The sequence below is a fragment of the Manacus vitellinus genome, unplaced genomic scaffold (assembly GCF_001715985.3).
Source record: "Manacus vitellinus isolate BGI_N305 unplaced genomic scaffold, ASM171598v3 scaffold_6_pilon, whole genome shotgun sequence".
Classification (NCBI taxonomy): Eukaryota; Metazoa; Chordata; class Aves; order Passeriformes; family Pipridae; genus Manacus; species Manacus vitellinus.
In genome coordinates, this window is record NW_021940750.1 from 12,981,273 (window position 1) to 13,005,115 (window position 23,843).

The 23,843-nt window shown below is 33.9% G+C and overlaps 1 protein-coding gene across 3 annotated transcripts in view; it reads left to right on the plus strand.

Moving 5' to 3' along the window:
• Window positions 1-23,843, plus strand: part of DPH6 (diphthamine biosynthesis 6) — a 196,475-nt gene that overhangs the window by 37,759 nt on the left and 134,873 nt on the right. For all 3 annotated transcript variants that reach the window (XM_018083012.2, XM_018083013.1, XM_018083014.1), the window contains exons 4-7: window positions 1,108-1,181; window positions 1,924-2,042; window positions 14,796-14,857; window positions 21,117-21,211. In XM_018083012.2, coding sequence (XP_017938501.2) covers window positions 1,108-1,181; window positions 1,924-2,042; window positions 14,796-14,857; window positions 21,117-21,211 — 350 coding nt within the window. The remainder of the gene's footprint in view (window positions 1-1,107; window positions 1,182-1,923; window positions 2,043-14,795; window positions 14,858-21,116; window positions 21,212-23,843) is intronic.

A 23,843-nucleotide genomic window follows, 5' to 3' on the forward strand; every position in this document is an offset into this window, starting at 1 on the left:
AAATCATTTACCAAGACTGACAAGGATAATGGCTTATTCTTTGTTCCCCACCTTGGCCAGGCAGCTGATGTGCATGTTACAGTCAGAATTGTTCCCACCTTTACCATGCAAGGCTTACTGGTACGGTCAGGGAGGCTTCACCACCCAGCTGATACACTTCACTGCTCATCTTGCTCAGTCAGGCTTAGCAGGAGCTCATGAGATCATAGAGCAGGCTCAAGGAGAAAGGTGTAGAGCGGGATGCATATGTACATAGTTGAAAATTTTGTGGTGAAATTTTGCACCAAACTTCACAGGATTGCAGTCTAATTGAGCAGGTCCAGAAAGTAAGTCATATGTTGTAGTCATGATCAATCTTGGTTAAAAGAGGAAAACAACTTTTACTAAAGTCTAGATGGAGCAAATTTAGGGAAATAAAGTAAACTCAGCATGTTGATTGGGACTTAAGCAATTTAGAAATGCAAGAGCTCACAAAATATTGGAACTGTGCATTTTCAAATATTGCATTCTCAGTGTGTTTACAAGAAAACGAAAAGTGCTGTTTGTTGGCTTAGGTAATTGAAATGAAACAGAGAAAATGTGTCTTGGAAAACTTGTTTTATAGCAGAAATTTTAAAAGTGATGTTGAGTTAGTTGCCTGTGAGTTTTCTTGTTCTGGTGTCAGGATAAAACGATTCATTGCCCAGCCGCTTGCCTGCGTACAGTGACAAATGCCGGCAGTTTAATTAATTGTCATGATTGTATGTTGCTGATAAGTTATTTTTAGGTGAGATAGCTAATACCTCACTTATAGTGAAAAGCTGGAAGGAATTTTCAGCATGTCAGGAAAACTTTAGGATAATCTGTCAAATCTGATACTTTTCAGTTACCTTGGTTAATTCTTCAATAAAATGGTACTTGATTTGAGTAATTTACTGTGTTAGACCATTAGTAGGTCAGCTGAGCTGCTCTCTTCTGTGCAAGATCTGCATTCCAGCCTATTCAGTTCCATGTACTGGACACAGAAATAAAAAATCTTATTGACTAGTTCTGCTAGTAGAGATACTGAATCTCTACAGCTTAAATCATCATATACTGCTGTCATTAATATTCCATGTCTTTTTTCAGGACAAAGAAGGAGTGGAGGGTGTATCTGTGGGAGCCATTCTTTCTGACTATCAGAGAGTTCGAGTTGAAGATGTGTAAGAAAATATTAATCTTTTTTAATATACACATTTGGGAAAGTGCTTGTCTGTTTTCTAACTCAAATTTGGAGCAGAGAGAGTTGCCTTATTTCTCATGTTCTGTGACACTCAGTGCACTCGGTTAATATTGGTATCCCTTCTTTTTCTCTTTTTTTTCCCCCTAAACCCATGTGTTCATTAGTAAAAATCTAGAGGGACTATACCAGATTTTTTGATTGCTTTTCACGTCTCTCTCTGGATCTGTTGAAAATACTCAGTTTTGATATGAAAATAATGGAGTAGGTTCAGATCCTTTATTTCAACCGAAAGCTTACTCAGTTTGAATGACTACAGTGTTGTGGTCTATTTTTCACCAGAGTTTTAATGTAGAGGAACATCCTGCTATCAGGAATTGAATGGAGAGAATCCTTATGTGCATATCTTCCCTTAATTCCTTAAAATCTGTAATCTGTTATCATTAATCAGGAGCTTTGATTTGTCATTTCTACTGTGCACACTCTAAAGTCAAGATAGATTGTAATTCTTTTAAGAGTCTTAATTAAAAAAGGGAATTATGTGATGGAAATAGTGTCTGTTATATAGGCCGATTCTTTTTTGTATTAGACTTAATGTTTATGCTGAAATATAGAAGAAAAATTATTTAAAGGTAGGGAAAGAAAAATTTTCATTCATTTTACATGAATCATGCTGTGTAAAAGCATAACACTTGGCTTTATCCAATTTTATGTTTGTTTTTAAGGTGCAGAAGGCTTAATCTTCAGCCTTTAGCTTACCTTTGGCGTTGGAACCAGGAAATGTTGCTTAAAGAAATTATATTATCTAACATTCAAACCATAATCATAAAAGTTGCAGCTTTTGGTACGTATTCAGATTCTGAGCAATATTGTCTATTGAAACTTCCCACGGACAAATCCACAAAATAACAGAGAAAAAAAGAAATTTTTTTCTATACTTTAGGATATGAAGTGTTAATATGAAGAAAATTAAAAAAAATTACATGGCTCAGTAACAGTCATCATGTCTGAATAATAAATTTACCAGGATGCAATTCATTCTTAAGGGAGACATGGAAAAGCTGAAAAGTAATTTTTCCTAACGTATTTCCTCTTGTAATTTTTTGTTCTAGTTTGGTTTTGATTTGCAGTATAAAACATGCATAATTCAGTGGTTCACAGTATTGTCATTTATAGATGATGCAAACTGATGACTAGACAATATTATAAAGCAAACGCGAAACTTTTAATAGAAATACAAGTTAGTATCAAACAAGATGTAATTATGAGGCCAAAATATTTTGTATAACAACAGTCTTTGAGTTGGTAAAGCATAATAGCAGACAGAAATAATTCATCATTAATTCCAAAATGTGGTATTTACAGTAGTGTTGTTTAGCATATCAGAAAATCAACGTCTTTTCACTGTCAGATATGTTAAATGAGATTTGTATAATGAAGCAAATCAATACAAAAGATAACATATTTGTTTATTGCTTGAATGTAAAGATAAATGAAGTTTTATAGGAAGTGTTATGGAATGATGTCCTCTAAAAGCCAAAGGAGCAAATGAGAAACATGTTAATGGTACAATGTATTAATTTCAAGCCTCTATGCAGTTTCCTATTTAAGAGTATCAAATGAGTTTCTAAGCCTAAAGTGTGACCAAAGGACCTTTTCTTTTTGGGTTGACTATAGATTTGTGGTCCACTCTACCAAAGAATGTATCATACAAGTGGTATCAGTGGTTAAAAATGTATGTTTGAAAAGTAGTGTTGTATAATCTTGCATTAGAAATCCAATGGTTGGTTTCTCTGGGCAGTGTTCCCATCAAATACCTAATGTCTGTATCCCTCAAACAATGCTTTATAACGAAGTAATTTCTCCTTAATTATTAATGAAGAATTGAATTATAATCCCTGTAGACTGGATGAATTCCATTACTTTTTAAAAATGAATTATTTTATTTATTTTATTTATTTATTCCTCTTTAGGTGGTATAGTTTCTAACTAATTTTGACATTATCACTATGACAGTCTTGATGTATTGTTCTCTAGGATCTGCTGGGGCTGGTAGAAGGATTAGAATGATTAGAAATACCACATTCCCTCATTCACTTATAGGTAAAAAGCAGTGTAATTTAATAGCTTTTTCCTGAATTTTGAAAGGTCAGTTACAAATGCATAGGAATTGAATGCAGTGTTTTCTACTATAAAACACTTGTTTTAAATTAACACTCGGGAAAAAAAAGTAAAACATTTTTAAAATAATAGTTTTCAGGCTATGTAAAGGACATTTATATATTTCTGTTATATTTCCATAAAATAGTATACTTTCATTGCTTATACTAACTTGAAGGAAAAAAAAGCATATATAACTTATGCTTTCACATCATAATTATTTTTTAAAGAAAATATAGGGTTTAAATAACAGATAAAACTATTTCCAAAGTAGACATCATTGATGACCTGTCTTATGCCTGATGCAAGATAAGCTTGTCTTTTGTATTCTACAGTCTTAAAAAAACTTAAAATGAGCTAGTTAGTGCACAAAGAGTGCTTTTGTGGGCTATTCATTGTAAGAGAGAATACCATAAATACTTGTAGATAGCAATTAGATAGAAAATCAATCAGAGTTATTTTTCCTTTTTATTTTTTTGGCTACAGGTAAAAGAAAGATCTTATCAGAGTCAATTTCTCACCTGCCTCAGGCAGACATAATTAGATGTAAGCAAATTTAATGGAGCTTTTGTGCTCTGGGGCCATTCTGTAATGCTTTAATAATTGCATGCCTTATTAAAGTGGATTTAAGGTATGAAGGCTGTTTAACATATCAAGTGGCAAAGAAGATAAGATACAGTTTAACTTTTTGCCTCTCAGATTAATAATCAAAGCTAAACTGCAATGAAAATATTTAAAATAACATATTTAAGAGTCTGAAGTGTAATGCATTAGGTGATACATTGTACAGATCTTAATACAAGAAGGAAACCTGTAACATGAGCTTGACATTCCTCAGCGCTGGCCTGCTTGTACACCCACCTTGTCCTGTTTTCTATTAATTCAGGACAAGTATTGACAGGGTAAAAGCCTGTCATTTTATGCAGACAACACATAATTATGCAAGTAAATGAGCATTAGTTTAGTACATTTCCCTAAATCCACCATTACAAATTAATACCATAAACTTTGCCAGTAGCGAGAGTTTTCTATCTCAGAGTAGTTGTTTTTCCAGATGGGATGCCAATTGCTCTCGCTTTCATGCAAAAGAAGCATTGTTAGCAACCTTTTTCACATGCCTTCTGTTGATCTGTAAGTAGATCAGCTTTCTTTCTGATGAGAGAAAAACATTCCATGATCTAGCAGCAAACCTGAGCACTATATATATATATACATATATATGTATATAAACTACTCATGCATATTTATCTTCAGTGCCATTTTCTTGTTGCTAAAGATACCTGTACGATACAAGATACTTTTATCTTTGAAATATAACCCTCTTCAGTGGAAATCCCAGAAAGTCAGAATGAGGTTACTCAGATAAAACTGAAGCCGTTATTGATTGTTTTTAACGTGTGTGTGCCTGAAATTCCAGTAATATCCATTGCTCATGTGAGACAGTGTAATAAAGCACAGTGTAATAGAACAGAGACAGTGTAAGAATACCAAGAATAGAACAGACACAATAAGAAGAGGCATTTTTGATCTTGTTCCTCCCTGGATGTGTTTTACAGATTAATTTAACTTGCAGAATATGTATATAACTTTAAATCTTGGTAACTTTATATACCAGTTTTACCTGTGCCACATTCTAAAGCAAATTGCTTCCACTACAGTACAGAGTGTAGTACACATGTGGAAGTGAGGAAAGGAGGAGGGTTACATTTGGAATGAATCTTTGAATTCCTCATAGAATTGAATTCCTCAGTAAAACTTGAGCATCAAGTTTTTTTAGTTTTACTTTACTTATATAGTTAACTGTATCTAAATCTTGTTAAGTATTAACGCTAAAACTTAAGTGCCACTATAGATTTTAAGAAGTGACAAACTTCAGTTCCCATACATATGAGAATATACTTGAAGTTGATTTTATGTCATTCAGTTAAAGCAGTTTGTCCTCAGTGATTCTAGTTTTTCTTGAAGTTTTAAGACTAGCATTTACATTCAACAAGTTTTATAAGCTCACACTGACAGCTTGAGAATATGGGGGGGAAATTTCTTTTTCAATGTTTCAGATAAAATGAGAATATAAGATCAAATTCCTATCTTTTTTGGGATTAATAGGCATTATTACTTTATAAATTGCAGCTTCTTCCCAGTTTGGTTATAGTAAACTAATGATTTATTATTTAGTTAAATACCTTAAAAATTGTTATTATGAGATCAGATAATAGAAATAAGAAATTGAAAAAGAAAAACTCTTTCATGGTTAAATTATGTTTCTAACTTCTAGTTGCTCTTTGGACCACAGGAGAGAAATAATATCATAGTGTTGTTCAACTGCTGGACAATAATAAAAGCTGAAAATTTGAATTGAGACTGATTAGCTTGTGTCCTCAGCCTGCATAGGAAGTGGAGCTCTTTTATGGCATGGCTACATCCTTTATCTTGCTGGTCTTGCTGGTCTTGCTGATATGAGTACTTATAGGCATTCTACATGCCCAGCCATGGGTAGAGTTGAAATTGCAGGGTCTGTGGAAGCCTAAATTTTGAGATGCTGGGGCTCTAGTTACTTAGCCAGGCTGTTTCCTTCTGACATGGAGTAGTGAGTGGAGTACTTAGGAAGCCATTGCCATCTCCTGTCTGGCAGGAAATCCTAAATTCCTTCTCTAAAATGAGCTGTCTGAAGTATATATATTTAACTTGAGTTTCCCTTGGTGCAAGAAGATCTTGACACTTTCCTCACATGGTCAAGAAAATTGGTATACTGCTGCTGTTCATGAAGTCCTCTGAAAAGCTGATAGTTTAAGGATGGATATGTTTTTGTGCATGAGTTTGTACCTGAAAAAGAATGATACTTCTCAGTATAATGAATCTATTATTTAAGCCTAACGACCTAGGTGTCTGTGTCATTGTTTGTTATTTGCGTGCCACTAGTGTACGGAAGGGAAATCTTGACTGACTGAAATTGATAACCATACTCTCATTAATTTTCAGAGAGGAAAGATTTACATATAAAGTAGTACATTAAAAAAGAACTAGCACCATCCAGTTCCAGGTTAAGCTCCTGAGGGTGGAATTTAGTATTACAGATAAACTGATCTAATAGTAAGTTGCTGCCAAAAGGTCAATCTTTCCTTCCCACTGCTAGCTGACTCTTCCAAACCACAAGTCTCTGCTTGTTTCTGCCCCTCTAAAAGCTCCAGTGATTGTGTGACTGCATCTGGTCTGCCTTTTTGTGAGTGCAGGGAACTTCCTCTGTAGAAGCCACTGCTGCACGGAGGACAAAACCCTCTCTTTCAGTAGAAAGCTTATTACTAAATTGGGTTGTCTGTAATGTCAAATCATATCCTGAAGTAAAGTTGGTGGTTGTGAGTTTTGTCTGAGTATATTGTCTGTGCAATGGAGAAGAGCAGTGTTCTTTGAAAATACATCTGTAGTTTTACTAAAAACTGAGCCAATTTAAAATCATTATTGAGAAAATGTTATATCATCACAGGTGAAAATATTTGTTTCCTCTAAATATATTTTGAAAAATTCTCAGACAATTCAAAAACAGAAGGAACTGAGTAACATTTTGTTAGGAAATCAGTTTGAGATTCCGTTTATTTTTTTACACATTGGCATTATTCTTAACTAGCTCAACTTATTTAGAGGTGATCGTTCCATTGTTTTTTAATTTGGGGAGTTACCAGACACCAGAGCTGTAATAGAATCTATGACAGTCTTCACAATGTGTGGTCTTGATAACATTTATTTTTATTAATATGAAAAAGATTTAGAATCATAGAATCATTAAGGTTTGAAAAGAACTCCAAGATCATCAAGTGCAACCTTCAACCAAATAACACCATGCTCACTAAACCATATCGCAAAGTGCCACATTTACTTGTTTTTTAAACACTTAGTTCATTCTTTGAACACTTATTCTGTTTATCATAATTTAAAGTAAAACTTAAAATGACATAATATTTTTCCAAGTCCTGTCAAATTTTAATGCTCGTCTATTCTGTTAGGGATAATTCTAAGTATCCTTAAACTTTTATTAGAAAAATTATCCCTGAACAATGTTAAAGGATTATCTTTAACATATGATCACTTTTAATTAATTTTAGTTTTCATTTTTTTCAGATTATAAATTTGGTAGATTACCTATGATGTACCTCAGGAAAGATACTCTTATTAGTCTTTTATGCTTTCTAAATCTTGTTTCCTAGCTAGCATATGGCATTGTCACTGAATTTTCAAACAAAGCTTCCAAATCTTAGTTGGCCCTTTAGAGTTTAAGTGTATTTGACACTTTTGCCCTAGGCTTGTTCCCTAATGTATTTGTCTACTGCCTCATTTATTTGCATCATTCATTTTATTTATAATAAAAGGTACCACACCTGTTTGTTCAACAGACATTGTATGAAAAGACTTGGAAACAATTATGAAACCACAGGAGTCATTTTAGCTAAGGCCATTTTCTTTTTCTGAGGGGAAAGATTCACATGGGAAAAGATAAACGTAGATAAATAGGAATTGTATGTAAGACCAGAAATCAAACAAAAGTAGCTTGGGATTTAAGAAGAGTGTGATGCAAAATAGATGAGTAAAAGAAAAGAGAACTAGGAATGGACTTCAAGTAAAGAAAGGTTTTGATTCAGAGCATAGTTAAAAGTTTAGGAAAATAAGATGATAAATTAATCTTTGCATTTGGAATGTTATTTTCTTTGATGCTTGTAAATGAGTGACAGATACTTCGTTGCCAGTGTAAGATTATGTTTTGGAAAGATATTTTAGTGCATATATAATGTATAAAGAAATGTTTAAAAATAAAGTGTGTTACAGGAAAAGAGGAAAAAAAGAAGAAATGAGATTTTGGGTAAGTTGATTTAGGAACAAGTTAGAGAGAAATATGATTCCCTCTTTGGAAAATGGAAAGGATGTTGTTGTCATAACAGATGACAGGAGTTAGAAGGAAGAGTGAATGTGCCTGAAAACAGAAAAATAATTGAAAGTTGACATTATTGAGTGCAGTGCTTCTTAAGGAGATGTCAGAGATAAAGTAGGAGAGACGTGGATTAAGAATGGAAAGATTACTTTGCAGTTTGGGTAGATCATATCATCTAAAGGAAATTTTGAATGAAAACAGCATTCTAAGAGGTTTCTGCTCCTAAAATGACAGAACTAAATTGCTTTGAATCCTGGATCTAACTAGAACACAAACAACTTTGATGTTAAAAAAAAAAAAAATCACAAGAGATTATAGAAAAAATTAACATTGCTGCTATGAAGACTTTTAGATCCTTTTACCTCTTAGAATTCTAAAATTTTGTGACATCAGACTAACCTAGTTTAGAACATACTTTATGAATGTTTGAGAAGGAAGATAAATTGAGGTCCTAATTAAACTGCACTGAAAATATATGCTAGAACCACGTCTTATAACTTTATCACTTAGCTTGGAAAGAGTTACTTTATCTTCAGGTTCCATCGCTGTACAATTCTCACAGTGGATAAATTACCCCATAGGAAAAAAAAAAAGAAAAGAAGCATAAAAAAGCAAAAAAAGAAAAGCAAGGGGAAAAAAGAAGTAGATACATAATTGACTTGCATGAATTTTGCTCTTTTTTGCAATAAATTAGAAGTATTTTCATCTCAAATCTTTTAGAGGTGGAGTAATACCCAGTATTTATTGCACTTTTCTTCAATTTTATAAAAAAAATTAAGCAGCTTGTGGCGGTTTGAGACCCCCAAAAATCCAATTTCCAAGTCCAAGCCCCCCTCCCACAATTTACTTCAGTGTGAGAGGGTTTTCCAGACATAACACAAGACTCAGTATGGGGGAAGGGAATTATATTACAATTTATTACTTAAATAAATACTGTAATACATTATATACACAATTCTAACTATCTCTCCTATGGTAAAGCAATATATTTACATTAGATAAAGTCCCTCCTTTCCCTCCAATATAAGTTCAGAAGGGAAGAAGGAAAGATCCTTCCCCCTTTCAGGGCAGCAGTGTCTCTCCTCTTCCAGGCAGCAGTCGTAGCTGGATTTGTCATAGCTGGAAAATCTCTCTCTCCATTACAGTCCATGGGTTTTCTCTCACTCCTTGGCCCTTCAGCTCCAACCAAAGGTCTCTCTCCTGTGGACTGCAAAGGCAGGGACAAGGCTCGCCTCAGCACGTTCATATCACAGAATGCAAGATATCCCATGAAAGTCCCTTCCTCGAGGGGTCAAGTTCCCTTGAGTCAGAATATTTAGGGCAGCTCTCAGTTCAGTCTTTGCCCCAAGCATTCTACCAGAACTCCTTTGCTCTGTCTTAGTTGCCAGCATGGCAGCGGGGGGGGGCATGGCCTCTTCCCCCACATTCCGTCCTGGTCCATCTCCAGAACATCTCTGAGCTTCTCAGCTCCTCTCTCCGGAGCTGCTGCATTTCAGGACTCCCTTCAAATGGAAGTCTACCCCCACCTTCTAAGAGGGGCCTCCAAGGGTTTGGGGAAATAAAGCCAGGCTCACCCCCAAACAGCCTCCACTGAGCTTGGTCCTCTCTCTCTCTGTCGGATAGCTCTGCGTCTCTCAGCTTGGTTCCGTGCCATCTCTGCTGCTTGTTGTCTCTTTTGGCTCTTGGCCACAGTTCTCTGTTCAGTACTGCTCTGCTGCCACTTTCAGTGTCTCTGGCTGCCCACTCACAGCAAGGAAACTTCCCCCATCTATTAGCTACAGTACTTTTCTAACTCCAGGGGAAAACACTTTTTACGCCACGACACAGCTTTTACCATTTTTTTTTTATGTTTTCAAGAAGGAGATTCAAGGAATCTATCCAGTTCACCAGTCTTAGCACAACCTTTCATATGTGAAAGTTATGAGGGAGTTAAGAATGAACTATGAACCTGTCAAGTTCTGCTACCAGACAAAAAGTTCACTTCTCAGCTCTTCACAAAAATGAAATCTAAATATGACAACAGGAATAATTTACCTCGAGGCAATTTAAGGTATAGGTTTACAATTCATGAATATCTGTGTGGCATGTGCATTTCTACTTGGTGAAGGTTCTCAGACATTCCTGCACTCCTACAGAGTAAGCCTGTGTTACCAACTATTACTGTTGTGTCTGGGCTTTTCCTGTGCTAATAAAAACATACTCTTTTATTCTGTACTCTTTAAATAATAGGGCTTGATCTTCCTTCTGAAAATCACTGATTTTTTATTCTTTACTTAGAAAGAAAAACAAAAAGGCACATTTAAAGTAGATGATTTTACCTCCAAAATTAGTTCTGTTTTCTCTGTTCCAGTTCTAAGATGGGTGGTTGCATTTATCCTATATATTCTTTGCTTTCTGTACATATTTCTTTACCTTAGAGGTGCCGTCACCTTATTGGTAACCTTGTTTTCTTTATCATAAAGGAACTGAGAAGAAAGAAATTAGTTTTGGTTCCAGAAAACTGAAGTTTTTCATTACCTCTTATTCAAAATTCTAAATAATTCTGCTCTTGGTGAGCAGCCGATTAGTATCTTTCCAGAAACCTTATTGTGCATTATATTGCCCTACATCATCAGAAGTTAAGTCTTTGTCCCTGACATTTGTAATGATGGCAGTTATTAATCTTGTCAACAATATTTATGGAGAAGTCAGGAAAAAAAAGAGATCTTCAAGTTGCTCTAACTTTAAAATAGGTTCCATTTTTTTCTCCAAAAACCTATACTAGTTCTATGAATATGATATTTCAAGAAGATTATGATAACAATAGGAATATTGGAGATTTGTTTTTAACCTTATTTTATGGAAGAAGTCAGCGAGTAATAAGATTTACTTTTTAAATTGTAAGGTTGGTTAGTCAGGAAAGGATAGAGGTTTTTTCCCTGTTATCAACAGATAATACAGTTAACTCATATTTTATTGATGTGATAGTGATTCTTTTACAATCTGTTCATGTATTATGGGTTAGAGTTTGGTTAAATGTAGCTTTTAGAAGAACTTTTATGTACCACCATTTCTTAAAACCAATAATTATGATTTATTTTTATTTATTTGACATTTTACTTAGAGGTAAAAATAGAATTTTTTATATTAAAAATCTTCGTTCAAAATCAAGACTATTTTGAAATTCTGAACATGTATAAGACATGTTCTTGTTAGTCAGATGAGGCTCTAGAATGTGGATTTTATTAGCTGAATGTAATACCATGAAAATGTAACATGGTTTTCTAATGGTCTTGATAAATGCAAGTAATATCACATATTTACCCCTCAGGTGAGGGCTTTATACTACGCTAATACATATGTACAAAGTCAACCATTTAAAATACAGTTCCTTTGCATAACTTAACAGTAGTGAAATGCCTTTTACTGATGTTCTTTTTTTCACTACAGAACAAAGCCCTGAATTTCTGCCCCAATCTTTTTGACATTGCTGCAGTTATCTACAGCACTTGTCTTGTGGAATTGCATAAAAGCGTTCTGCAACCATGGTTGATGTCTTCAGGAAGGAGTTCTGCTCCTGTCAATGGATTTATCAGGAATTACAGATGGAGCAGAAATTACTTGGAAGTGATTATACCATTTGTGCTATCACTTACCGATTTTACAGTAAAACTAGTCTACAAAACTGGAGGTGAAAGCACAATTTGTTAAAAACAGCATTATCAAATCTTTTGAGATGTTTCTGTCATCATGTACCGGTCTGTCTCAGAGAAATAAAGCCCCACTTGCTCTCTTGGCAGCACATGATAAATTGACGGATGTAGTTCAGTTGGGGAGTTAAAATGCATTGAAAATAATGGCTCATAACATTTTAGGGTTAACATTTATTCATAGATGATGCAATTAAATAAAACAGGCATTAACTTCAAGGTCAGTCAGTGAAGTAATAAAAGTGAATATTTTAATTGAATTGTAATTGCTTCCCATTGATACATGCAAGTTAAGTAAAATAGATGTCAGTGCTGCAAACTATAGTTCCTAATTAATTTCTTAATTCTACATACAGTCATCCAGGCCCTGGACCTTGTTGTTTGTTTAACCACCCTTCCAGCTTACTTCACATGCAGTTATACTGAGGAAAAATTTGGAGGTTGTAGTACTAAGAATTTACAATACATTGTTTTTCTCTTTAGTCTCAGCCATTTCAGGAATCTGAATCAATCTACTCCTTTGTTTAAAGAAAAAACATACCAAATAGAACTATGGATTTATAATAACAGTTTTGTAGGTATGGTTCTAGATACTTCATTATACTAATTGTAGCAGCAGATGTACAGCTGTATCTGTGCATGCATACTGTTAGAGGTTTGAGATGTGGATTACTGGTTCTGCAAATTACAGGTTACATTAGTTCTTGATGCCTTTACCAGGTAAGGCAATCTCTATTCAATCATAATACACACCTATTGAAAACTGAAATAATATTTTTCAGAAGAAAGACAAGCTGTACAGAAGTAGAGTTCTGCTGAGAAACAGAAAGGGTACATTGTACTTCCACAGATTTTCATTTAAGTGTGAGATATTACTAAGGAGTTTTTTAGTGTATACACAGACAATTTCTTTGTATTTTGTAAACTATTTATATCATAGTTTCTTTTGAATTATTGTTTTGTGTTCATTAGGAGACAGAACAGTAGGTATACCTGTGATATCAAAGAGAACTTTGTGAAAGAAATAATGTATTAGTGTGTCTGGTTCTGACAAATTTTTCCCTTCTCACATGCTTGTAAACCTTGGTTTAAATTTTAAGGAAGTCAACTTGATTTTATCAAGGAGAGGGGCATTACTTATATTAGAAAAGTAATTATGTTAAATGTGTGAAATAAGTACTATAATATGGTACTCATTTGTTTATTTTAAGACAAATTGCTTATTTGGCCTATCCCATTACAATCAAAGACATAATGCTAAGCTGGTGTAAATTGGAAGAGATCACTAGAATCATTTGGACTATTGAAATTGAATGAATATATTTCAAAATTATTTCCACAAGAATAAATTATTATTATTATTATTGTATATCTAGCACACACATTTTAGTCTGTTAATAAAAAGCAATAAACCAATATGAAAAAGGAATAGAGGGGGGAAAAAACCCTCAGTCTTCTTTGACTTTAATTATTAAGCAGTTCTAAAAGCATTCCCCTAGATAGTAAGGGAATTTTTAATGTGCATTAATGAAATATTTAAAAACTTTCCTAGTGTTTTGAAATCTCATTCACTCTTAACTTGTTTTAGTTTCACTGGAATTTAAATATACCAAGATCGTGATTGTAAAAATTAAGACATATCAGCTATTTTAGCTCACCAATGCCTTTATATAATAGTGTACTGAACATTTATGGAACAGCTTTCATCATCAATGATCTAAAGTGCTTTGCAAGGTGCATACTTCATAAATTGCTTCTGAATTGAGTCATTCTGGTGGCAGCTCTTTAATGATACCTATTATTGTATAAAGCAGTTGAGTAGGAAGAAATGGGCAAGTGTTGCTATCACTACCAGAGAAAAGTACAAACCACGATAACTAAGAGTAGTAAAAATGTAATAACTGAAAATTTTCCAGTGTTCCCTCACTTTCAGAAGTTATCATTTTGTTTTTTCTCATTTAGTTCATATGGTACGACTTTTTGACCACTTAGTGTCAAATCCAACTAGCATACTTATTTGGTGGAAGATGTCAGCTCTTGAAACAGTTGTTCCTGGATGTTTTTCATCACACTACTGATTTCTGCCAATTATTTGATTTATCCCTGAGAAGTGACCATTAACTGCCATGAGTTGACCAAACTCAAAAAGTCAGAAAGCTGAAATAGGAATGCAGAGGAGCAAGTTAGAGTAACTATCAAATGTTAATAGGGCTTACATTCTTACAAAGAAAAATAAATCAAAATGTAGGCATCATACAAAATATTTTGTGGTGGATCAAAAGGTGCAACATTCAAAACATTCTGTTAGTCTGAGTTTTCTTTGTATCTCCATACTTTTTAATCTTAAATATTTGTATGTGGGTAATACACACAGAGAATGTGATTTGGCAGAAAAATATGGAAATTACTCTGTGTCCCTTTCAGTTGCAGGAACTATAAAAAAAATTAACTTGTATTTGAATTTAGTAGATATCTACAAAAGTAACTTCTGGCTCAAAGAGATAATATCTGTATAATATTGCTATTACCATGGACCTGTGTGTTTACTTCAATGGTTAGTGAAATTTCTAAGAAAGGAAAACAATAGCTTTTGCAGTTGACATGAAGTGGTAGTGGGCTTTATTTTTCCACAAAGATGGAAACTTGTTGCCCAGAGGGGATAAGAGAAAGTTCTGACTAAATGTGTTTTCTTTAGGATAGAAATTATTTTAGATACTGTGGGGTTTCTAAGGGAGACGTCCTATATTTTAAAAAAAAAAAAAAAACCCTTTCTTGACGTCATAACAGTTTTTCATAAGCAATATTTTTACTCTTTTGGGGTTTTTTGCAGGTTTGGATCCAGATAAGCATCTAGGAAAAACTCTAGATCAAATGGAGCCTCTTCTTTTAGAGGTGAGTATTACTTAAAGGATACTCATACAGGTAAAGTTGCAATTAAAAAGTAACACAGGCAGAAATTCTTTAAAATTAACCTAATAAAAATTTACTTTCAGAAATTAGGTGCTAACCCAAAGCTTATCTTTGTAGTTAGAATATAAGCCTCTGATATGCACTTTCAATATGAAAAATATTATTTCTTAACATAGTTCACAAATGATCTCAACATCTTTAAAACAAACTGTAGGCAAGGAACCTCAATATTGCAGTAACACTAACTTGTATGTCAATATGATAAAGCTAAATAGTTGCAAGCGAGTTGGAGATTTTCACAGCAAGAAATGGTAGTGGTAAAATCACAGGTAATAAAGAACATCCCCAAAGATATCCCTATCTGGAGGTTTCCTACCATTTACATAATCAGACTGCATAAAGTAGGGCCTTTCAAAAACTAAATAGGAGGTTTATTCCTGAGGATGTGCTTAATTGTGTGCAAAGGGTTATGTGGCCCAAAAAGCAGGAAAATGCTTGTAGGCAGAGCTAATAGACTCATTTAAAGAAAAATAATTTAACTAGGGAAAAGGAAAAAGACCAGATTTTGTACTTGAGTCTTCTTTGAGTTTGATGTAGAAGCATCAAACATCAAGCTATGTAAAGTTTAAGAATAAAAGTTCTGAAAGCATGTTTTTACATATTATTTGTAAGAATGCCAGTTTACCAGAATTCCTTGTCCATGAGCCTGTTAAAAACCCACAACTATTTTCTTGTTTGGCTATTAAGAGAGTCTTAATGTAGCTTCATCAGTGTAGGCTGTCTAAATTTCCACAAAATGATCTTCCAATAATACTTTTCATTGTTAATCTGGATGGTTACCATTCAGCCTGACTTCATAAGTTATTTTTCTGGAACACTTAAGGGCATGGCAAATTTGCAGAAGAGAAAGAGAAAGTAACCAGATTTTGCTACTGAAAGACAGTGGAGTTACACAGCAATTATATCTTGAGTTTAACTCCATTTTTTTAGTTATTTGCATGGCTGGAGAGAAGAAGATAGATAATTGATGCTTGGCAAGCTGAAGAGGAAGAATTAAGGTCCATAACATTCAAATAACCTTACTTGAAGAGATTATGTTGGTCTGTTCTTAGCTAGAGGTTTATTGCTTCAGAGGTGGAGGATCTGGCCAGAAATCTTCCCCTCCCCTCCACTATGTAAAGTGTTTGATATAAAGAGTCCATTCTTTATCTATTTTTTGTGAGTCTTTCTTCACTTAGTTCTTTAGATCATCTCAACTACAGCAAAAATTCAAGAATACCAGGGAGTAGGAAGGAAAGATGTTTTCTCCTACTCCAGAATAAGGGAAGGAAGGAAAGTAGGGAATTAAATATCTTCCTTGTAGTACAGGTGAAAAAACAGAGGCAGAGACATACAGTAGGAGTACACAAAAATAAGTGTACTTTAAATATATATAAAATTTTTGATATTTTGCCAGCAGCAGACATTTTATTTCAAGGAGTGATAAAAAAGTTACACTTAAACCAGTAAATAATTGCTAAATCTAGATATATCTGTAAGATACAAGAATAGTTAGAAGAGAGAGTGGATTTATCCTGGAAAGTATAGATTGGATTTATCCTGGAAAGTATAGATTGGATTTCTACAGGAAAAGGAAGGAAGAGGGAATGAGTTCACTACTTCAAGCATCACTGAACTTTTGGATTAGGTAATGTAATCTAATTGAACACTGAGCTGGTTTTGGAAGCTGTATTAGCATAGCTGTTTGTCTCAGCTAATGAGCCAGTAAGAACCAGAGACCACAAGTTTCAGTTCACCACTCATGATAATGGTTAGACTGGTTCCAGCAGCCTGACTGCTAAGTTGGCAGTGCACTGCATGAACATGGTGCACTTCAGACTTGGTTGCAATTCACATTTGTGTCATAGGCTGACTCTGACACTGAGATGCTGTGTAGTGCTTTTCTGTTGCTGTGGAAAAGCAGTTGTACTGACTTGTGAAGTCACGTTCTGTGGGCACTGTAGAAGTGACCACTGATTGATAAATTCCCAGAAATGGAAGATCTTTAGAGTCACGAAGATCTTGGAAGATCTTTGGAGTCCCATGTAAATAATATATAGTTTAAGAATATTTACATGCTCCTCCCCTAGTTTGTTGCTGCATGTCACTAAAGCAAAGTTTCTGTTTCTCAGAGCTCTCTTTCTTTAAAATCTTATTAAATGACAGTTATGGAAATATAAAATTTGATAATCATGAAACAATGAACAACTTATTGTGGAATAGGTTGAACAGAAGCATCAACATTACTGTAATATCAATTCCATACTGGTCAGTCACATTTGGATAAATTAATACTTATGTGGGACAAGTTATGTAAGCCAAAAGGAGGAAAGTACTGTCCCTGCATTCACAGAAAGCTTCTGTTACCAAAATTCAAGTTGCAACTTCAGTGGGGTTCAGATGGATAGCTACTCACCTCAGTTGAATCAGCAGTCTTGACTTTCTTTAAAACTGTAGCAGCAAGTATTGCAATTTTAGTTGTGCTAATAAGAAGTATTCTTCTGCATTTGATGTCACCATCCTTAATTTTAAAAAGAAAATAATAAACTATGAAATCCAAAGCTACCTGGTAGTTTTTGTGAATTAAATGTATTCTCCTTGGTGTTTGATGGCTCAGTTGAAGTGATTCTTACTTACTTGGTTTCACTGAAATTATTACTGTCGTGGCTTAATCTCAAAACCCATATTTGCAGGTTTTATCTGTTATTGATACAACAGTAAATAGATTTTGGATTTGTAGGGAATATCTTTTACTTTTGGCATGTGTTCACAAAGTTCAACCTCTCTGGCACTACATATCAGGAAATAGAACTTAACTTTTTGTTGTTGTTGTTTTTAATTGTACTAAAAGTTTACCTTAAGGAACAGGCAGTGAGACCAGAGTTGACTTGTATTACTATAATATGCCTGTTACAGTTTGTCTTTTGGATACATAACAAATAAACATGAAGTAATAGTTATAGTTTTATTTTTAGAAAAAAAAATCTGTAGTTGAGGCATTATAAGAGGCATGTTAATGTTAATTGGAAAAAATAACCCCAACAAACAAATAAATCCGCAACCCACAAGTTCAAAAATATATATTATCACCTAAATTTTCAGTCTTCTTATTTACATTAGTTTATGTGTACAGTAGAAATTATAATAATTACTGACATAGAGGTGAGGTATTTTGCTGCTGTAGTAGCAGATAAATGGATGACTAATGAGTGGGAAAAACTTTTTGCAAACATTTTTCTACTACATACAGGATGTTGAACTTACGAGCACCATGATGGTCTACCACATACTTTTAGCAGGAGTGAATTTTACTGGCTCAGGACATGGGCATTGCGGAAAGGAGAGTTTTTGAACTGTAACTTTTTTCTAAATTATAGGTCTTTGATTAATTATTGAGGAGTGGTTGCTAGATAATTTCTAAATTATTAAGTTGCTTTCATGTCCCAATGTTTCCTCTGTAATAGGAGTCTTAGCTTTTTAAGCTAAAGAATTTTCTGGCAACTTGCGAAATCTCAGAGGGTGCTTCCACTCTCCTTAGAATTCATTAACAGAATGGTAAATGGACATTATGGTTATATTTGTCCATACTTCTAGCTCTGCTAATAGACAATAGGAAAACGTTTGTTTATATGCTTGCCTCAGAAGTTGATGAGAATATCTTGATATAAAGAGCATTTCTGTAGTTACAAGAATTTACTAAGTATTACAATTTCTGTCTAGGAAGAAAGTGTTCATTTAAAAAAGGAATCACTTCATATATTTATCTTTGATTACTGATGTTAAGTGAGAAAATCAGTTAATCACTGTGTTTTCTTCCCAAGATAGGACTAGGCTGTTCTTTGGGTAATGTTTGGTCTAGTCATTTATATACGTTGTGTCTCATTCAGTACTTAAGATAAGTTTTGTGTAGTCTGCAAGATGTTTTCTTCATATACTTCTTTTGGATTCTGAATTAGACTTGCATTACTTGCAATTAGTTAAGTGTAATTTGTAAAATTGCAGTTTTCTGGCTCATCTGAACAAGAAGGCAGATTTAGCAATCATAAAATTTATATTAGAGTCCAAACTGTCGTATTGTTATGAATATAGCATCCAATTTGCAAAACAAAATAATCTGTCTTCAAAAAAATGTTAATATTCTAAATTACTAAAAGGCACAGTTCTGATGTCATTGATGACATTTTAAAAATATTGCTGACTTTGTTAAATGAACATTAAGAATCTGTTCTATGAGCTCTGTTCCTGTTGACATTTGTGGGAACTGAAAATCCTTTAGCACCTTTTATAATTGGTGTCAAGAACGACGCTGAAACCAGTGACATTGAAAATGAGGATTTCTCACAACAAAGATAGGAAATAGTATCACATCTTTTGAGTACTCGATGTTAATTTGCCAATACTTATTCTAGACACGAATGTTAACAAGCAGTAAAATGGTCATTCCTAGTATTCACCGTGGAAAGATTACATTTAGAAAGATCTTTCCTGGTCTTCTCTCTTTCATTTTTTACATAGTTTTCTTAAGGTTTTTTTGCAACAAGAGTAAGAATAAAAGGTTTTGACTAACTGTTTTGTAGGTTGTCCATTCTTGTTGCATCAACATTAATTATTCTTGATGTATTTGTCCTATACAAACCTTGTTGCCATTGTTGACAGATGGAGTTGTCTTTTATGTCAGGAGTATAATTTTTTAATGAGCACTTGATTAAAGGTTTTCTTTTGCTCCTTTTCTTTGAAAGAAAATGGGAAAGGAAAAATGAAAAATAACTCTCAACAAGACATTGGAAAAAATTTTAATACATGTTCCAAAAGAGATTTAGATTTTACACCACCAAACTAAATATTCACATAGAGCATTACCAAGGTATTGTTTTATCAGAGCGTTTTCCTTTTTTTCAATTTAAAGGCTAAAGAGTTTTTAGGCCTTTGGTGTAAGTAACTAAAATTATAAACATTCTTTGAAGTTTTAAAATAAAAAAAAAAAACTTTGAAAGAGAACTGTAAAATAACACAAACTGTGCATTCAGCTTCACTAATAAAAATATGGTATCATTTGAATATATCAAATAAACTTGCTACACAAATATTCTGGTAACCATTTAAAACATGGAACCTACAATGTATACTGTAAATAACCCAGTCTCATGTTTACCTAAAAGGTAACAAGCAACAGATTTGGAATTATTTTCTCGCCTCCAGACAGAGTTTTTCTAACCCTCTTCGACATGTTGTGGAGAACTGCATTGCTACTTCAACTGCAGAAGCATCATGGGGGGGCTTCTACTCCTTTAAGGAAATGCATAAAAGAGTTAAATAAATATTACCAATACTAACATTGGTGTTTGCAATGGAGTTGAAGACTGCAGTTCAGCTTCTCATGAGCTACTTAAAGCAGAATGTTCGTACTTGGGATGGGACTTGGCTTGAAGCAGCTACTGCTGTGATGCTTAACAAGGTGATATAATCTGGTGCTGGAAAGATGGATTTCTCCTGCAGACAAAGAGGGGGCTTCCCTATGCTCAGGCGTGGTACAAGGTGCTGGGTACTGGGATATCCAGTACTTCAAGAATATTCATAAATATATGTTGATTTGGAAAGTATATCCAGTACAATTTATAATGGAAACAAGTTTTTTCCCCTTTAGATCTTGCTTTAGCTTTTTGCTTTTGACTTAGAAAATGCTCATTGGTTCTATTTGTTAGAATTTTTTTGAAGGAATGAGTATTTATCAAAATATAGAATGCAGTTGTTCAATCTGTTGTCAAAAGATGTCTTCACTGTATGCTTCTGTGTGAAGTGCTATTTCTTGTGTTGATTTCACAGTACAAGTTTCTTGTAGAGGTGAACTAGCTATGCTAAAGAGAGTTAGACAAATATGAGAATCTGAATATGGCCACTGAGGAAGATGACCTAGGAATTAATTTGTTTATCTGAATGTTACAGTGCCAGTTCTACTTAAACTATAACACATTGGTAATTTTTAGATCACTGTAATAAGCATACAAAGAAATCAAGAACCTGCTGTTTGATGTTTGGGTTTTTTCAGCCATGTAATGAGTAGTTCTTTAGAAAGTACATGTTGTGGTTTAACCTCAGCCAACAAATAGTGTATACCCTGCTGGTTTTGACATTTTTAGCTCTATATGTTTAATAGACTGCTTTAATGTAATACTTGTGTGTTTTAATTTCCCTTCTGTGCTAGCTCTCTGAGAAATATGGAGTCCATGTTTGTGGAGAAGGTGGAGAATATGAAACATTCACTCTGGACTGCCCTTTATTTAAGAAGAAAATAGTTGTGTAAGGAACAGTTTCTTCTATTTCCTTATATTAAAGTAACATATCAAAAGTTTATCTTGAGACAACTAGAGGTGGTAAGAGGTAAATCATGGCATTGGCAGTGGTAAAATATGTTCTCTAAGTTCACACACGCTTTGTTTAACCCTGGCAAAGTCCTCTGAAAACCTAAATCAATACTTGACAAGATGAGACCTTCAAAGAGGTCTATAAACTTTTAGACATTTGCTCTTTCATTTACTTGCTGATTGTGGCCTGCAGTAAAACTGATACCTACACACTGACACTTTTATCCTTTCAAGAAGTGTAAATTGTCTGTAATATTTATCTTTCATTACAGCTAAATTTGATAAACTGCCACATCAGTAGCCTGTGGGTCCCATTAATTGTGTGTGTATGTGTGTGTGTGTGTGAGTTTAGTGGCTTAGAATGATAGTGATAAACATTTTTCTTCAATTACTACAGGATATTTTAAATACAAACTTCCCATGAGTCCATCTCAATTCCTTTGACATAATTTACTAAAATCTGTGTAGTGAAATATGGAAAATCATAGAATCATAGAATCACAGAATCAGCTGGTTGGAAGGGACCAACCATCATCAAGTCCAACCCTTGATCCACTACCGCTGCAGTTGCCACATCCAGTCTTATCTTAAAAGCCTCCAGGGACGGAGAATCCACTACTTCCCTGGGCAGCCCATTCCAATGTCTGATTACCCTCTCTTTGTGTCTTGTTTCTTATTAGCCTGTTAAGTAGCTAAGCCTCTTTGCTTCAAGTGAGAAACTTTGGCTGCTGTTTCTTTTCTTAATAAGTAAACAGACTATTAATCATGTATTGGTGATTGATTCTCAGTTGTCTTAGTGAGGGTCAAGATTATGGAGCATATAGACACGATTAAGGCTTTCATGGTGAAGGTCTATTTGTTTCACTTCAGTGTAAGACTGGGATCTGTCTGTGTAAGCAATAGAGAACAAAGAACAGTTAGCTCTGTTTCATTGCATGGCATTTGGGAGGAGATCAATAGACAAATTGGTAAAAGTGTTGGCAGATATTGCTGAAATACTGGTTGACTGTACCCTTCATTTGAGATCAACCAAAGGGCAGTTTAAATAGGAATGTACTATAATATATTTTAAATGTATTTGACGCTATGAGTGGTTTAAAGACAGTTCAAGTAACTAGGAAAAGCTAAAACAGAGGTGGTCTGACTGAGTTGGTTTTATTTCTCGTGGTGATACTCCAAATAATAATAAAAGTTAACAATAAATTCACAAAAAATACATAAAACCCAAATATATAAATCGGTGAGTATTTAATAATAAATATATGGCGCAGTGGACTGATAACAGTTCCTCGACTATTTCTAAATATACATTTCCATAATGGAAACTGAATAGCTACACTGGCATTGTGTGTCTCTGGCTTCATTAGTCCTGCTTAGCTCTAACATTATTCATGTAATAAAGACATGTCCTTTGAGGGGCCATGCACATGAAATCTATTACTTTATGAACATGTTAAGAAAAATATTTTGTAGTTCCTTTGTCATTAAATAAGTTACAAGTTTAGTTATTTTCTACTATCCATTCTTGCTTTTTGTATACACTGAATCTAAACAGACTTTGTTATCCTGTTAACTCTGCTAGTATAGTTTCCAAATGTTTAGATATCCATGATTCAGGTATACATCTGCTCTGCTGTACTGGTGAACTGGGACATGCAGGATGCAAGTAGGACTGCTTCTTTTACTTTGAAGTTAAATATTTTTTTTCCACATTTACTAGGCATTCTTTAAATTCAACAGGCACATACAGTTAATAGCTAATTTTTGTTGTTCTGATATCAGCTTTTCTGTTAATTAGTTTTAAGTAGTAAATGCATCACTGAAAAGTACTAAATTTCCCCTATATTGGACTTGAATAACAAGCAGAAAATGTTTATTGAGAACGTACTCAGACACGGAGGATACCCTGGTATGAGGTACCACTGGAGTTTTGGTGTCTGTTTTTTGTATTTTTAATGATATATTCCTGTTACTAAAGATTTCCAAAGTCATTTTCTACTGATTTTTGTTAGAAGACATCGTGGTCATTTGAAAAAAATGTTTTTAATCTTAAGGAACTATCTAAAGGTATCTTATGTTCATATATTAAATATAAACAATATTTTAATCATAAAAAATCTTGCTAATTACTCTGAAGAATGAAGCTGAGGCATATTTATCATAATACTTTAAAAGTTTGCTTAAAGGGAAGTGGACCTTCTTATGTGAAAGGTATTTATAATTATTGTGCAATATTTTGTTATTTTAAATCTCAAAATACATTTTCTTGAACAGCTATTTCTGTTAATTTTACTCTTTTATTAAGACACTGGGATCTGGCTGAGACTTCAACTGGTTTGAGTTTGCCTGGGTTTTATGTAGCATTACTAGAAATCTATCTATATGATCTTGTTGAACACTGTGAAGGTATGAAGGGCACTGTGGTTTCAAGAAAGTTATGTGTTCTTAGTCCTTATTTACAATGATTTGGGGATTTTCTTGTACTGCGCTTGAGTTTCTTTAGTGTTTTCTTTGCATTTCTCACCTTCTGATGTTTGTTTCCTAGAGCTACCTTTTTCTTAAGTAGT